The sequence below is a fragment of the Pan paniscus genome, chromosome 20, assembly GCF_029289425.2.
Source record: "Pan paniscus chromosome 20, NHGRI_mPanPan1-v2.0_pri, whole genome shotgun sequence".
Taxonomy (NCBI): domain Eukaryota; kingdom Metazoa; phylum Chordata; class Mammalia; order Primates; family Hominidae; genus Pan; species Pan paniscus.
Window position 1 is genome coordinate 41,885,895 of NC_073269.2, and position 16,812 is coordinate 41,902,706.

At 54.4% G+C, this 16,812-nt stretch overlaps 2 protein-coding genes across 13 annotated transcripts; one reads left to right on the forward strand and one right to left on the reverse strand.

Annotated features, from left to right (window-relative positions):
- Positions 1-1,202: 1,202 nt before the first annotated feature.
- Positions 1,203-14,807, reverse strand: NFKBID (NFKB inhibitor delta). 8 transcript variants are annotated; one of them, XM_063599565.1, is made up of 12 exons: positions 14,702-14,807; positions 11,228-11,331; positions 10,981-11,041; positions 10,162-10,367; positions 9,421-9,566; positions 9,234-9,339; positions 8,903-9,049; positions 8,729-8,780; positions 8,491-8,639; positions 3,958-4,074; positions 3,474-3,638; positions 1,203-2,184 (listed from the first exon to the last, which is right to left on the reverse strand). In XM_063599565.1, exons 1-12 carry the CDS (start codon positions 14,790-14,792, stop codon positions 2,131-2,133), a joined length of 1,398 nt encoding a protein of 465 aa, XP_063455635.1. In that variant the 5' UTR covers positions 14,793-14,807; the 3' UTR covers positions 1,203-2,130. The 8 variants fall into 8 exon arrangements, with proteins under 8 accessions (XP_063455635.1, XP_034800851.1, XP_057156517.1 ...); XM_034944960.3 differs by lacking the exon at positions 14,702-14,807 and adding an exon at positions 12,937-13,163 and having other exon boundaries at positions 9,421-9,611; XM_057300534.2 differs by lacking the exon at positions 14,702-14,807 and adding an exon at positions 12,210-12,922 and having other exon boundaries at positions 9,421-9,611; positions 10,162-10,349.
- On the forward strand, positions 11,846-16,781 carry HCST (hematopoietic cell signal transducer). 5 transcript variants are annotated; one of them, XM_063599568.1, is made up of 5 exons: positions 11,846-11,961; positions 15,042-15,145; positions 15,860-15,925; positions 16,282-16,413; positions 16,630-16,781. In XM_063599568.1, exons 2-5 carry the CDS (start codon positions 15,103-15,105, stop codon positions 16,668-16,670), a joined length of 282 nt encoding a protein of 93 aa, XP_063455638.1. In that variant the 5' UTR covers positions 11,846-11,961; positions 15,042-15,102; the 3' UTR covers positions 16,671-16,781. The 5 variants fall into 5 exon arrangements, with proteins under 5 accessions (XP_063455638.1, XP_008967388.1, XP_063455636.1 ...); XM_008969140.6 differs by lacking the exon at positions 11,846-11,961 and adding an exon at positions 13,320-13,502; XM_063599566.1 differs by lacking the exon at positions 11,846-11,961 and adding an exon at positions 13,436-14,243.
- Positions 16,782-16,812: the final 31 nt, after the last annotated feature.

The window sequence follows — 16,812 nt, forward strand, 5'->3', positions numbered from 1 at the left end:
AGTAGAGATAGGGTTTCACCGTGTTAGCCAGGATGGTCTCAATCTCCTGACCGCGTGATCCGCCCGCCTCGGCCTCCCAAAATGCTGGGATTACAGGTGTGAGCCACTGCGCCTGGCCAATTTTTTTGTATTTTTAGTAGAGACAGGGTTTCATCATGTTGGCCAGGCTGGTCTCAAACTCCCGACCTCAGGTAGTCCACCCGCCTCCGCCTCCCAAAGTGCAGGGATTACAGGCATAAGCCACTGCGCCCAGCCTTAGGGGTTTTTTTGTATCTTTTTTTGAGACAGAGTCTTGCTCTGTCGCCCAGGTTGGAGTGCAGTGGCGCAATCTCAGCTCACTGCAACCTCTGCCTCCCAGGTTCAAGCGAGTCTCATGCTTCAGCCTTCTGAGTAGCTGGGATTACAGGCGCACGCCACCACGCCTGGCTAATTTTTGTATTTTTAGTAGAGATGGGTTTTTGCCATGTTGGCCAGGCTGGTCTCAAACTCCTGACCTCAGGTGATCTGCTCGCCTGGGCCTCACAAAGTGCTGCAATTTTAAGTGTGAGTCACTGCGCCTGGCTGAGAATGGGGTTTTGTGGAATTCTTAGTTTGGGTTTCTCCAAAAGCAGCTATGGAGGGAAGGATTGGAGGGAAAGTTCATTTGGAAGGGATGGAGAACATTGGTAGGGGAGACAGGAAGAGACACAGAGCAGAAAGAGCAGCCAATAAAGGGTATTTTATCAAGCCCAAACCACTGTGGGGAACTGGGGATTCATTTGCTGGGGAACTCTGGAGCCCGCATAGGCCATGCACTTCCAAGTTAGCCCAACAGACAGGTGGGGGACTATCTCCTATCAGTAACTGGCTGAGGGCTGCTGGAGTGGGAAGTGGGCACGAACCCCCTGGCTTTCAACACTTGCCATGCTCATACCTGGGGCAGAGCCGCACCAGTGGTTTGAGATTGCCCAAAGGCAAATATTCTGGGGCTGACACCCAGGCTGGTCTCAAACTCCTGGCCTCAAGTGATCCTCACACCTTGGCCTCCTAAAGGCCAGTCCCTCTTGTGTCGCCAGGGTGAGGGTGACAGGATATGGACTTGGCACCCATGGTGGCTGCTACATCCTCCCCCCTCAGGCACATTCATCCCAATATGACCCCTCAACAGGCATCACAGTCACTCCCCTGCACCAGTGCCCCCAGAGATCAGACGACAGCGGTTCTAGTCCAAATTGAGTTTAAATTTTTTTTTTTTTTTTTTTTTTTGAGACAGAGTCTCTCTTTGTCACCTAGGCTGGAGTGCAGTGGCGCAATCTCGGCTCACTGCAACCTCCGTCTCCTGGGTTCAATCAATTCTTCTGCCTCAGCCTCCCAAGTAGCTGGGACTACAGGCGCATGCCACCATGTCCAGCCAATTGTTTTTGTATTTTTAGTGGAGACAGGGTTTCACCATGTTGGCCAGGCTGGTCTCAAACTCCTCACCTCAAGTGATCCGCCCGCCTCGGCCTCCCAGAGTGTTAGGATTACAGGCATGAGCCACCGAATCTGGCCCAAATTGAGTTTAATAAAGAGCTTGAGTGATGCTCAGATTAGGGAGGGAGTGACCGGGAATGCTGGGGTCTGGAACTGGGGGCCCAGCTGAGCTCTGAATCAGAGAGCAGTGGGACCTAAGGGTCCCTGATCTCAGAGGGTCCCTTCTGTCTCAGGGTGAGGACCTGAAGGGTGTGGGTCCCGGGGAGGGTGAGGAGGCCATTGTAGGAGCTTTACTGAGATGGCATTGGGATGCCCCAAGCACCACGTAGGGGGATTACATCTGGGTTTCTGGGAATGAAGAGCTGAGTTAGGGGAGAGAACCCAAAAGATCTCAGTGGGGAAAGGACTAGGGGTGCAGGGTGTTTCACAGAAACAATCAAGGGGCCTCAATTTCACAGAAATCATCAAAAGGGCTCCTTGTGGGTAGAAGAGGGGTATCACAGCACCCCAAATATTGGGGCCTGTTCACCCATCTGCAGCCATTCTGGGGTTTTAATGTAAGACCCCAATGGCAGGATATTCCACATACATTATCATGGGTTTGCAACATTAGCATACGCTGGCTGTCCCGCAGGACGGTGGGGACTGGAAAATCAGTCCAGGGTCTGGGTTTGAGTCCTAAGAGGACAGGCCTGGCGGCGCCACACGGCTCCTCTTCAACAGCTGCCGGAGCTGTAGACAAGGCAAAGGAGGGAGAGAAGTCTGTCAGGTTGGAAGGAGAGGTGGGGAAGGCACGCCATGCGGAGGGAGGGGCTAGAGAAGAGAGGTTGAGTGGGTCCCTCTGGATTTGAAGATCAGAGGTCCAGAGTCAAGATTTTGGAAGAGCCAGGTGCAGTGGCTCACGCCTGTAATCCCAGCACTTTGTGGGGCTAAGGTGGGCAAATCACCTGAGGTCAGGAGTTCAAGACCAGCCCAGTCAACATGGCGAAACCCCGCCTCTACCAGAGATACAAAAATTAGCCGGGCATGGTGGCGCGTGTGCCTTTAGTCCCAGCTTGGGAGGCTGAGGTGGGAGAATCACTTGAACCTGGGAGGCGGAGCTTGCAGTGAGCTAAAATTGCACCACTGCACTCCAGCCTGGGTGACAAAGCAAGACTCCGCCTCCAAAAAAAAAAAAAAGATTTGGGAAGGAGGCTGGGAGTGATGGTTCCTGTGATCCCAACACTTTGGGAGGCCAAGGAGGGAGGATCAATTGAGGCTAGGAGTTTGAGACCAACCTGGACAACATAGTGTGACCCCATCTCTTAAAAAAAAAAAACAACAAAATTAGCTGGGTGTGGTGGTGACTGCCTGTAGTACCAGCTACTGGAGAGGCTGAGGTGGGAGGATCCCTTGAGCCCAGGAGCTCGAGGCTGCAGTGAGCTGTGATCATGCCACTGCACTCCAATCTAGGCAACAGAGCAAGACGCTGCCTCAAAATAAATAAATAAATAAATAAACAAACAAACAAACAAATAAAAATAAAGATGTGGGAAGAAGGTCAAGGCCTGGGTTCATACACTGAGAAAGGGTCAGGAAGCAGAACTTCAGTGAAGGGAAAGGGGCTGCTGGCTGGGGGTTCCCACCTGGGGGTGAGGAATGAGAGGGAATTGAAGGGAACAGGTAAGAGGTCAAAGGTCACATCTGAGGTCAGGACCCAAGGTTAGGGGCAGGGGGTAGGAGGTCACACTTGGGGGGATCAAAGGTCACACCTTGAGGTCAAGCAAGATTCAGGGTTGGGAGTACAGGTCACACTGTGAGGTCAGGGTTGGGGTAGAGATCAGAGAAGTCACCATTCTGGGGTAAGGGATGAAACACTGAGGTCAGAGGCCACATTATAGAGTCAGGGTTGCCTGAGGGCTGAAGTCACCTTCCGAGATTAGAAGTCATTCTCTGAAAGCGAGCATTGGGTGGGGCAGGGAGGTCATCCCGCGCCCGCGAGCTCAGAGGCCACTCTACAGGCAGGCTCAGTGCTTACTTACCCCCTCAGGGCCCGGCCCGGGCCGCAGCAGGTGAACGGGCTGCTCATTCTCCAGGTTGCGCAGTGTGGGGTCCGCCCCAGCTGCCAACAGGTGCCGCACGATGGCCTCCTGGGCCGGCCCAGGGGGCAGGGCAGCCGCCATGTGGAGGGCTGTGTTCCCGTGGGCCTGGAAAAGTAAGGGGAGGGCTGGTGGGGATCTGGGCTCAGCTGGCCCAGGCCTCTAAACTGCACTTCAATTTCTGCCTTGTCTACGTCCTACACTTGTCCTTTCACATCCCAGACCTCCCCCGGCCACAGCCACGCTGCATGCATCCCTGTGTCCACGGACTACATGTTCTGGGGCAATCTGTGTCTGCTTCCTATACATTCCCCTGCAGATCCCACACATCGTCCCCTCCACGTCCACAGCCCCCAGGACCCCTAACATCCCACTGCCCCCCCTACCGTACCCCACACAATCTGCACTTCCCAGCCCCAGCTCCCACCTTCATGTTGACAAAGGTCCGCAGGTCTCCCCGGGGCAGCTCCAGCAGCAGCTGAACCAGAGTGGGGTTGGCAGCCTGCACGGCCAAGTGCAGAACTGTCTTGTTGCTCTTGATCTCCTGAGGGGAAGGGAATGGCAGAGGTCAGGGCCAGCCTCACACCTAGGTGCCCTCCCACAGAATCCAGGAGTCTTTAAAGACCCTGACCCTTGGCGGAGTGCGGTGGTTCACGCCTGTAATCCTAGCACTTTGGGAAGCTGAAGAAGGAGGATCACTTGAGGCCAGGAGCTGCATACCAGCCTGGACAACACAGCAAGACCTCATCTCTACAAAAAATAGAAAAATTAGCCAGGCGTGGTGGTGCGCACCTGCAGTCCCAGCTGCTTGGGAGGCTGAGGCAGGAGGTTCATTTGAGCCTAGGAGTTCAAGGCTGCAGTGGGCCATGACCACGCCACTACACTCCAGCATGGGTGACAGAGTGACACTCTATCTCAAAATTAATAAATAAATAAATAAGATGCTGGCCCTCTTCTGCGAGCCCCACCAAGAGTGCCTTATTCAGTTGTATGTCTTGTGCACCGCACACCACCACGTCTCAGGGTGTACCATTCACACCATACACCTTCCAGAACTGTACATTTCTCATGACAATTTTCCCACCAGTGTCTGAGAAAGAGACTCCTTTTCCAGTTCTTCAAAGCAACTGCCTTGGCTACCTGCCCTCCATTCAACACATTAAATTGCATCCCGACCCACACAGACTGTACTTTATCTACAAGCACAGGAGTTGGCAGCATTAATCAGTGGACTAGCTAATATTGCAATACTGCACCACAATATTGAGCTGTTCCCATCATATTTGGGGGAAAATAAAAGACATTTTCTAAAATGAAACCTTTTTATGTGTCTTTAAGGAGTTTGTAACGATAATGAATGTTAAACATTTTATGTGCTGATAACAAGGCAAAACCACCTAGTTTGCTCGTCCAAAAAATGATGAAGACAAAACCAAAGCTCTAGATTAAGAGTGATTTGAAAAGACGTAACATCATAATATGTGTGCTTATTTGGATCTTGATTTTTTTTAATGAAAAAAATTATCATTTTACAGCCAAAAGGAAATTTGAATACAGCCAGGATATTTGGTATTACAAGAAAATCTTTAATTTTTTAAAGACAGAGCAATGATACTGAGGTTTAAAAAGTTCTTTTTTTTCGAAGGGCGCAGGGGCTCATGCCTGTAATCCCAGCACTTTGGGAGGCCAAGGAGGGCGGATCACTTGAGGTCAAGAGTTCAAGACCAGCCTGGCCAACATGGTGAAACCGTCTCTACTAAAAATACAAAAATTAGCCAGGCGTGGTGGCACATGCCTATAATCCCAGCTACTTGGGAGGCTGAGACACAGGAATAGCTTGAACCCGGGAGGCAGAGGTTGCAGTGAGCCAAAATCACACCATTGCAATCCAGCCTGGGAAACAGAGTGAGACTCCGTCTCAAAAAAAAAAAAAAAAAAAAAAGCTATGTTTTTTGTTTGTTTTTTGAGACAGGGTCTCGCTCTGTTGCCCAGGCTGGAGTGTGGTGGCAAAATCATGGCTCACTGCAGCCTTGACCTCCCCAGGTTCAGGTGATCCTCCCACCTCAGCCTCCTGAGTACCTGGGACCACAGGCATGTGCCATCAAGCCCAGCTAATTTTTGTATTTTTTTTTAGAGATGGGGTCTCCCTATGTTGCCCAGGTTGGTCTCGAATTCCTTTATGCCCCATCACTAGCACACTACATCATATGTGTCCAAAATTCTGAGTGAAGAAACGAATGAATTACCAAAGTATCAATTTCACCTTCTCTGTATTGCCCAAATGATCACTTAGCTCTACTTTGCAACCATTAAGAGCCTAGATTACCATCATTCATTTCCTGACCCCGCTAATAATGCCTTATCTTGTCTCTACTCAGTCATGCCCGTCCTTCTTACAGTCCATCCCCACCATCTAGCTAATTCTGCTAAACACCGTTATTCTTTAAAGATACACAAATATTTTTGAAAAAAATACATGTTGGAATTTGCTTAAAAATCACATGAAAGTGAGAGGCCACGCACAGTGGCTCACGCCTGTAATCCCAGCACTTTGGGAGGCCGAGGCGGGTGGATCACAAGGTCAGGAGATCGAGACCATCCTGGCTAACACGGTGAAACTGCGTCTCTACTAAAAATGCAAAAATTTAGCCGGGCGTGGTGGCGGGTGCCTATAGTCCCAGCTACTCAGGAGGCTGAGGCAGGAGAATGGTGTGAACCCGGGAAGCGGAGCTTGCAGTGAGCCGAGATCGCACCACTGCACTCCAGCCTGGGTGACAGAGCGAGAGCCATCTCAAAAAAAAAAAAAAAAAAAATCACTTGAAAGTGAGAGAGTGGATGGGGCAGGACTGGCCATGAGTGGCTGGTTATTGATGTTGGACATATGGAGTTCATTCCACTATTTTCTATATTTTATTGGTGTTCAACATTCTTTAACTAAAAAAACATTTTTCGGCTGGGCGCAGTGGCTTATGCCTGTAATCCCAGCACTTTGGGAGGCCAAGGTGGGCGGCTCACCTGAGGTCAGGAGTTTGAGAGAACAGCCTGGCCAACATAGGGAAACCCCGTCTCCATTAAAAATACAAAAAAATTAGCCAAGCGTGGTGGTGCATGCCTGTAGTCCCAGCTACTCAGGAGGCTGAGGCAGGAGCATGGCTTGAACCCGGGAGGCAGAGGTTGCAGTAAGCAGAGATCGTGCCACTGCACTCCAGCCTGGGTGACAGAGTGAGATTCCATCTCAATAAATAAATAAACATTTTTTGTGGATGTTTAATTCTCTCAGCCAGCCTATGAAGGAGCTACTGTCACAGGAAAGGAACAGAACATAATTAAAAGCTAGGTTCTAAAGTCAGACTACCTGGGTTCTAATTCTCTCTCTGACAGTCACAAGCTATAAGATTTTTCAGGCTGGGTGCAGTGGCTCACAACTGTAATCCCAGCACTTTCAGAGGCAGAGGTGGAAGGATTGCTTGAGCTCAGGAGTTTGAGACCAACCTGGCCAACATAGTTAGACCCTACCTCTACAAAAAAGTAGCCAGGCATGGTGGTGCATGCCTGTGATCACAGCCACTTGGGAGGCTGAGGTGGGAGGATCACTTAAGTGCACAAGGTCAAGGCTGCAATAAGCTGTGATCATGCCACTGCACTCCAGCCTGAGTGACAGAGTGAGACCCTGTCTCAAAGAGATTTTTGAGGCCAGGTGCAGTGGCTCACGCTTGTAATCCCAGCACTTTGGGAAGCCGAGGCAGGAAGATCACCTGAGGTCGGGAGTTCGAGACCAGCCTGACCAACATGGAGAAACCCTGTCTTTACTAAAAATACAAAATTAGCTGGACGTGGTGGTGGAAACCTGTAATCCCAGTTACTCGGGAGGCTGAGGCAGGAGAATCGCTTGAACCCAGGAGGCGGAGGTTGTGATGAGCCGAGATCACACCATTGCACTCCAGCCTGGGCAACAAGAGCAAAACTCCGTCTCAAAAAGAAAAAAAGAAAAGATTTTTGATTTCCCGTGCCTCAGTTTCCTTATCAGTAAAATAGAGAGAATAGAGTACACATGTCAAAGGGTGTTTGTGAGGTTTCAATAAGCTAATCTATGAAACTCAGTGCTTGATGAATGAATAGTAAGTGCTTGATAACATACCCTAAGGTCAGTAATATTATTCCCAGTTAACAACTAGGGGCCAGGCGCAGTGGCTCACGCCTATAATCGCAGCACTTTGGGAGGCCAAGGTGGGAGGATCATTTGAGGTCAGGAGTTTGAGACCAGCCTGGCCAACACAATGAAAGCCCACTTCTACTAAAATACAAAAAAAAAAAAAAAAATAGCCGGGCACGGTGGCGTGCGCCTATAGTCACAGCTACTCAGGAGGTTAAGACGGGAGAATCGCTTGAACCTGGGAGGCAGAGTTTGCCGTGAGATGAGATTGCACCACTGCACTCTAGCCTGGGCGACAGAGTGAGACCCTGTCTCAAAAACAAAAAAACAAACAAACAAAAAAACCCTGCTGGGCGCGGTGGCTCACGCCTGTAATCACAGCACTTTGGGAAGCCAAGGCAGGTGGATCACCTGAGGTCGGGAGTTCGAGACCAGCGAGACCAACGTGGAGAAAGCCTGTCTCTACTAAAAATACAAAAAAATTAGCCAGGCGTGGTGACTCATGCCTGTAATCCCAGCTACTCAGGAGGCTGAGGCAGGAGAATCACTTGAACCCGGGATGCAGAGGTTGTGGTGAGCCAAGATCACACCACTGCACTCCAGCCAGAGCAACAAGAGCAAAACTCCATCTCAAAACAAACAAACAAACAAACAAAAAACCCCTAAGGCACAGAGAAGTGAAGTAACATGTTCAAGGACAGGCAGCAAGGAAGAGGCAAAGTCAGCATTTGCCTGGAGCTCCCGGACATCCAAGTGGCCCCATTCCACACAATCTCCCAGGGACTGACCGCCCACATCCCCGCTCACCTGGCTGGTATGATTAGCACCCATTTGCAGCAACATGTGGACACAATCCAGCCTGTCTCGGGCCTGCGTGCTCAGCACCCGGGGACAGAGGTCGGAAGGGCGCATAGCAACGTTAAGGGCCAGGATGGCCGTGTGGAGCGGGGTGAGGCCTGCAGAATGGAGACAGTGAGGGACCCGCATCTGCACCCACCTCGCCCAGCCACACCAACCACACCAGCCCTGCCCACACCCAACTTACCCTCGAAGTCTCTGGCTTCCAGGTCAACCTGGACCCCGGAGTTAAGCACAGCCTGGGAGGAAGAGAAGGCAGACTGCTGGGTAAGGGTATCCCTTGGCCTCCTGGCCCTGGAAACCAAAATCTGGGCAACCAGTCTACCCCCCAGACAAACCCCTGCCTGCCAGCTGGCCATACCAAGAGAACTCCTGGGAGCCCGTAAGTAGCAGCCACGTGCAAGACCGAACGTCCCTGATGGTCAGCGGCGTTGGGCTCTGCTCCCAGGTTCAACAGATCCTCCACAATCAGGGGCTGGTTGGCAGCAGCCGCCACCAGGAGAGGGGTCTGCAGGCCACAGAAGTCAGGTTGGGCTCCTGGTTCCCTCCCATCAGAAAACCAGGCTCCCAGCCCCATCTCCCTTCAGCCCCAGGAGCTCACCCCCCATTCCCCTCTTCTCTAGGATCCAGGGGTCCAGGCCCCAGGCTCCTTCCTCCCCTGAACCCAGGAGAGTTCAGGCCCCAAGCCTCACCTTGCCCTTATGCTCACGAATGTCAAGACGCCGGTACACCTGGAGCACCTCAGCCGCAGCATATGCCGCCCAGCGCAGCCCCCGAGCCGCAAACAGGTGAAGGAGCCTGAGGACAGGTGGGGGACAGCCGTGAGAACAGCCCCCGCCAAGCCAAGAGTCTGCAGACAACCCCATCCCTAATACTCACGTGTCCCCCTCCTCATCCTGGGCCAGCAGCTGCTGTGGCCCCAAAGCCAGCATGTGAGCTCGGGCCGCCTCCAGCGATGGTCCAGGGACCACAGCGGGGAACTGTGGGGGTCCCGAAGGGGGTGCAGAAACTCTCCAGGGTCCAGCCTGTGGCAGAGAAGATCCTACATAGAACTGGGTGTCTGGGGGGTCCTGGAGGGTGCAGGTGGTGGGGAGACCCAGTCAGCTGAGAATTCCTCCATCCCAAGCCACCACACACACATCTGCATGCAGAGCCCCTGGGTATCCCATCTATGCCAAGTGACCTTAGACCTTCAGGCCTCAGTTTTGCCCACCTGGAAAAGGGGATTTTTTTTTTTTTTCGGTGACAGAGTCTTGCTCTGTCACCCAGGCTGGAGTGCAGCAGTGCAATCTCTACTCACTGCAATCTCTACCTCCTGGGTTCAAGCAATTCCCCTGCCTCAGCCTCCCGAGTAGCTAGGATTACAGGCGTGCGCCACCACACCCAGCTAATTTTTTTATTTTTGGTTTCACCATGTTGGCCAAGCTGGTCTCAAATGCCTGACCTCAAGTGATCCGCCTGCCTCAGCCTCCCAAAGTGCTGGGATTACAGGCGTGAGCCACCACGCCCGGCCTGGAAAAGGGAATCGTAACTGAGCTCCAGACATCTCAGAATACTGCAGGAGTGCAACTGCGAATTTTTAGGGGCCCTTCAGCATGCTGTACCCACTCTGTATCTCACCTCCATGCCCTGGGGAAATGGGCACGGCTGCCCTGGGTCCGAGGGTGGGTAGAAGTCAGGAGGCAGGAAATTTTCGGCAGCAGAAGCAGGGCAAGAGTAGGGGCTGTCAGTGTAGGCAGCATGCGTGTTGGGGTCCCAGTCTGGAAAGCCCAGGCTGCTAGGTCCAGAACCCACAGTCTCCGAGTGTGCTGGGAAGGGAGGGTGGCCTGTGTGTAAGAGGAGGGGCAGGGGCAGGTCTGGTTACCAGAGTTGGGGACGTCACATCCAGGGCTAGAGGGCCTGGCGTCTCCCAAGGTACTGAGAGTTAGTACTTCTGGGACACCAAGCGCCCAGGACCTGGATTCCTGGGACACTGAGGAATTGAGGGCCTGGACTCCTGGGGCACTAAAAAGGCTGAGCCTGGGCCCTGGGGCTCCGTAGGACTATGTGCATAGACTACTGGACTCAGAGAACCTAGGAAATCAGACGGCTACTGAGTTCCAGCAAGAATGAGGGCCTACCAGCCTAGGCAACATAGCCAGACCCCGTTTCTACAAAAATTTAAAAAATTAGCCAAGCAAGGTGGCATCGCCTGTGGTCCCAGCTACTTGGGAGGCTGAGGCGGGAGAATCACTTGAGCCCAGAAGGTTGAGGCTGCAGTGAGCCAGATAGCGCCACTGCACTCCAGTGCCAGGGCAACAGAGCGAGATCCTGTCTCAGAAAAAAAAAGGGGGGGAAGAATGAGGGCCTGACTCCCAGGTGTCCCAAAGTTCTGAGAGCTGCGATGTCTGAGTCCCTTAGGGAAGGGGGATGCGGAGGCCGGGAGCTGAGAGAACTTACCAGTCACAGCCTCATTCACAGATGGGGTCAGGGGCTGCTCTGGGGGAGGGAGAAATTGTCCCTGTAGAGACAAAAGCAAAAAGGAACCCAGGTGACTTTATCTGGCAGATTCCTCCGGGTCTGTCTCGGATCTATAAGACATTTCGGTCAGGACCACCCCTCTCATCAGCCCCGAGGGCCCGGCAAGCCGCTGAGTCCCTACGGGACAGCACGGGGCCTCCGGAGAGCTGTGGCTCCCTGGCCTCACCTGCACCCCGCCAGCGTCGGGCTGCTGCTGCTGGCGGCGCCTCTGCTCTTCCAGAAGCTTCTTCACGGTTTGCGTTGGGCAGTGGCTGCGCTCACCCCTGCTCACTGTGCGGGAGAGGAGAGGGGGAAGTCATCAAGGGTCCTTAAGTCACCTAAATGCCGCGGGGGTGGCGCGCGGGGAGTGGGTTTGGGCACCCTCCTCGCCCTCCCGCGCGGAAAAACTGGCACATAGATGCCGCCTGACTCCTCCAAAGCCATTAGAAGATTTGGGGTGGGGCATCCGCCTCCGCCGTTTCCTTCCTTTTGCTCCGCACTTTCCCTGTGACCCAACTTTCCACCACCGTCGCGGAAAGTGAGGAAGGGGGAGGAGGGCACCCCTCTGCAGCAACCACCCCACTTCCGTAAAAAAATTCCACCCCCAGATATCCAAGTTTTGAAGTCAGCGGGTTGGTGGGGGGCCGGCGCCAGGCGTCACTCCCTAGACGCACATCCAGGTTCCCAACATTTTTTTCCCTAGAACCGGACCCGGAAATCAGGAGTCCCCAGCGCCCCTCCTCGAGAAGTCAAAGGCCTCACCCCGGGCCGGGAGCGGTGGCTCAAGCCTGTAATCCCAACACTTTGAGAGGCCAAGGGGGGCGGATCACCTGAGGTCAGGTGGCCAACACGGTGAAACCCCGTCTCTACTAAAAATATAAAAATTAGCCGGGCGTGGTGGCAGGCGCCTGTATATCCCAGGTGAGGCAGGGGAAACACTTGAACCCGGGAGGCGGAGGTTGAGGTTGCAGTAAGCGGAGATCGCGCTACTGCACTCCATCCAGCCTGGGCGACAGAGAGAGACTCCATTAAAAAAAAAAAAAAAGGCCCATCCGTACAGTCTCTTTTTCAGGCCCCAGGAATCTGGACCCTCAGTTCCTTCCTCTCTAGGACCTGGGAGCCCCAGTTCCCAAACTCCTTCCCACGACCCAGAAAGACAGAACCCTCACCCTTCCGAGCCTGGGTTCCGGCGGAGGAAGGGTTAAGTGGGGATTGCGCAGGGCGGGGGCGGGAGGAGGCGGCTCGGAAACAGCCCCGACGCGGCGCGCTGACGCCACGGCGCTCACGCAAGGGAATCTTCCATCCTCCCCTTCCCCCAAGTCCTGTACCCCAGGTGTCCTGCTCCGAGGCGGGGCGCGCGGCCGAGCGTGGCGCTCGTGGAATCCCCGCGCAAGGGGAATTCCTGCTCAGCCCCTCACGGGTGGCCATCCGGAAATCCCAGGGCGGGGCAGAGGCAGGGTCACCGCCAGCGTAGACCCTGAAGCCAGGCTCCGGACCCTTCCCCACCGAGACCCACGCCGATTTTAAGCAACCACGCCCCGCCCCCCCCCCCCCCCGCACTCAGCCTAGTCCCTGCTTCTAGGGGTAGGAGTCTCGGCTGCCAGCAACCCCTAGCACCTCCAAGGACCCAGAGATCCAGCCTCCCAGCCCTTGCACCCTCGGGGCCCTGCGATCCTGGATCCCCAGACCCCTGCACCCCCAGGACCCAGAAGTCTGGGATCCCAGCCGCCCCTCCGTCACGATCCACGATCCCCTCCTCCTCCAAACACCTAGGGCCCTCACTCTCGGGATAAAGGACTGACGCTTCAGCTCCGTCCCTCAGGGCCTCGGGAGTCTTTCGATCCTCAGTCCCTCACTCTCTTAGGGGGCCGAACGCGTCCTGCCCGCACCCATTACCTCGGGGATTCCGTGGCGTGGATTGCGGGCCCCCAGGGCCGCGGCCTCGGCGCTGCGCCAGCCTCGCTGTTTCCCCCGCGGAGCCGCCGCCGGGTCCCCGATCTTGGGTCCGGTACCCGCGAGTTTTTAAACTAGGGGTTATGGCACCGCCCAGTCCTGGGCAGGGCCCGCCCACAGGCGTGGGAGTCCCCGGGTCGCGCTCCGGCGAACGCAGTCCCTGAATGGGCGCGGCGGACTTGGGAGGCGGAATACTCAGTCCCCCCGGGAAGGAGGGAGCTGGGGTCCAGATCTTTGCTCTGAAGGAGCCTAGGGCACCGGGCTCCAAGAGGAGGGAGACACCGGGGGGCCTGGATTTCTTTTCTTTTCTTTTTCTTTTTTTTCTTTTCTTTTCTTTTTTCTTTTTTTTCTTTTTTTTTTTTTTTTTTTTTTTTGTTGTTGTGGTTGTTGTTTTTGAGAAGGAGTCTCTGTCGCCCAGGCTGGAGTGCAATGGTGCGATCTCTGCAAACTCCGCCTCCTGAATTCAAGCGATTCTCCTGCCTCAGCCTCCCGAGTAGCTGACACTACAGGTGCTGGACACCATGCCTGGCTAATTTTTGTATTTTTAGGAGAGATGGGGTTTCACCGTGTTGGCCAGGCTGGTCTCGAACTCCTGGCCTCAGGTGACCTGCCTGCCTTGGCCTCCCAAAGTGCTGGGATTACAGGCTTGAGCCATGGTGCCTGGCTGGGGCCTGGATTTCTGGGTCTGTGTCTAAGGGGGTGCTGGAGGCTTTGTCTCCTGGGTCCTGCCCATGGGGGTAGGGGTAGGAGTGGGGATGGAGATGGGGTGGGGGCAGGGAGAATATTACTGGGTCCAGAGGGAGGCAGGACTGGGGGTCTAGACTCCCAGACGAAGGGTCTGTGGGCTCAATTTCTCCCTCTCCCCTACATCACCCTTTTTAGAGGTCTGGTTTCATTTACTCATTCATCATTTAAAATAATTTATTGCAGCAGAGGAGGCATTTTGCTGTGTATTGTGAACTAAGCAGACAGGAATTCCCAGCCCTGGAGCTGGCATTCCAGTGGGAGGCCACTCTCAGTTTCACTTGGTGACCTTTCACAGCACTGACCATGTTGGCCCTATTTCTCCCCTGCTTGCTTGCTTTTCTATTTTATTTTATTATTACATTTTTATTGTTAGAGAGAGGGTCTCATTCTGTCGCCCAGGCTGGAGTGCAGTGGCAAAATGGTGAGATCTCGGCTCACTGCAACCTCCACTTGCCTCAGTCTCCCAAGTAGCTGGGATTACAGGAGCCTGACACCATGCCCGGGTAATTTTTGTATTTTTGTAGAGACGGGGTTTCACCATATTGGCTTGAACTCCTGATCTCAGGTGATCCCCCCACCTTGGCCTCCCAAAGTGCTGGGATTACAGGCATGAGCCACTGCGGTGGCCTCTCCCCTGCTTTCAAGATGCCATGCTCTCAGGGGTCCCCTCCCTCTTTCTCCATTTCCCTGGCAAAGTTCCTCCTCTTCCCCCATTCAGTGTGTGTTGTGATAGGGGCAGAATCCTGTCTGCACTCACTTCCTTGGTGATCTCACCCAGTCTTGTGGCTTTAAGTACCATCCATAAGCCATCAACCCCCAAATTTACATCTCCAGACCAGCCTTATCCACTGAACTCCTAAATGCAGTGAGGTTATTCAGCATCTCCACCGGGAGATTGTCAGGCATTTCCAACCCTGTATGCCCAAACCTCATCACTTTCCCCGCAAACCCACTTCCCTACCTTTCATCTCTGCCAGCAGACACTCCCATCTTCTCAGCGTTTCACGCCAGAAGGCTTGGCTGTCTAGGATCCCTCTCAAACACACCCACATCCATTTAATCAGCAAATTTTGTTGGCCCTACCTCCAAAATATTTCCAGATCTCCCTAGCCCGCACACCCTTGCCACCTGTCATTCCCACTTGGACCAGGCCAGCAGCCTCCCTGGTCTCTCTGACCCTCCCCCTGAGTTCGTTCACCAAAGGCAGTAACGGAGACACCCCCTCAACACACACAGGAAGCAGATGGCCTTGACACCAGCAGGGTGACATCCGCTATTGCTACTTCTCTGCTCCCCCACAGTTCCTCTGGACTTCTCTGGACCACAGTCCTCTGCCAGACCCCTGCCAGACCCCAGTCCACCATGATCCATCTGGGTCACATCCTCTTCCTGCTTTTGCTCCCAGGTGAAGCCAGTGGTTACAGGGGATGGTAGGCAGAGCGTTTGTGAGATGGGTGCTTGGGTGACGTCTGCAGGGACGGGTGATGAAAGTGGGGTTCTTCTCCCTGCACCCCTTCCCTTCTGGGAGATCCATTCTGCTTCAGGGCCTGGGTCCTTGGGGGCGGAAGGGGGTGAGACAGGGAGTTCTGGAGGGGCTGCCTGTTAGCGTCCCCTTCTCATGGCTGGGTCTCTGCTGCCACTTCCAATTTCTTGTCACTCTCCATGTCTCTGGGAGTCCCCTTCCCATGTGGCCCTGTTCCATCTCTCCAGCCTGGAGATTACTTCTCAGGACACTACCTTTCCTTCTCTACACCCTATTTTTTGGTTTGTTTATTTTGAGATGGGGTCTTGCTCTGTTGTCCAGGCTGGAGTGCAGTGGCACAATCACGGCTCACGGCAGCCTTGACTTCCTGGGCTCAGGTGATCCTCCCAGCTCAGCCTCCCGAGTAACTGGGATTACAGGTGTGAACCAACACTTCCAGCTAATTTTTGTATTTCTTGTAGAGACGAGGTCTCACTATGTTGCCCAGGCTGGTCTCGAACTCCTGGGCTCAAGCGATCTTCCTGCCTCGGCCTCCCAAAGTGCTGGGATGACAGGCGTGAGCCACGGTGCCAGGCTGAGCATTCTGTTTTGTGGACCTTCTCTCCACCCTCATCCACCTTCTTTCTCTTTCCACAGTGGCTGCAGCTCAGACGACCCCAGGAGAGAGATCATCACTCCCTGCCTTTTACCCTGGCACTTCAGGTATCACTTCCACCCCAGAAGCTTGGCCAGAGGCTCCCAGAACACCCCAGTGGTTCTCCAGGTCACCATCCCACCTCCCGTCCCCAAATCAGAGGATCCGTGTCCTTCTCCGAGTCCCAGAATCAGCGACCCCCAGCCTGTGTTCAGGAGCACCCCATGTGCCCGCCGCACAGCCCTGAGGGTCCTGGGACACCCCAGCCTCTCTGCATCTGTCTCCCGTTTCATTCCCCAAGCGCAACCCCAAGGAACCTGGGACCCGCCCCCTCGCAGGGGGACTTCCTCTCTGCCTGTGGCCAAAGCACAGCCCCAGGACGCAGAGCTTGAGTTGTCTCCCTGTTCCGGCCCCCACTCTCCAGGCTCCTGTTCCGGATGTGGGTCCCTCTCTCTGCCGCTCCTGGCAGGCCTCGTGGCTGCTGATGCGGTGGCATCGCTGCTCATCGTGGGGGCGGTGTTCCTGTGCACACGCCCACGCCGCAGCCCGGCCCAAGGTGAGGGCAGAGATGGGCGGGGCCTGGAGGGTGCATAGTGTCCCTAGGGAGGGGGTCCCAGGGAGGGGGCCCTTGGGGAAGCCCTGGAGGAGGTGCTGGGGAAACCCTGGGGGAGGTGCCTGGGGGAACCCCTGAGGAAACCCCTGAAGCAGGGGGTCCCCAGGGAAGTGGAGATATGGGTGGTCAAGCTTCATGCTTTCTCTCCCCTATCCCCAGAAGATGGCAAAGTCTACATCAACATGCCAGGCAGGGGCTGACCCTCCTGCAGCTTGGACCTTTGACTTCTGACCCTCTCATCCTGGATGGTGTGTGGTGGCACAGGAACCCCCGCCCCAACTTTTGGATTGTAATAAAACAATTGAAACACCTGTAGTCGTATTCTTTCTCAAAGAACCCCAG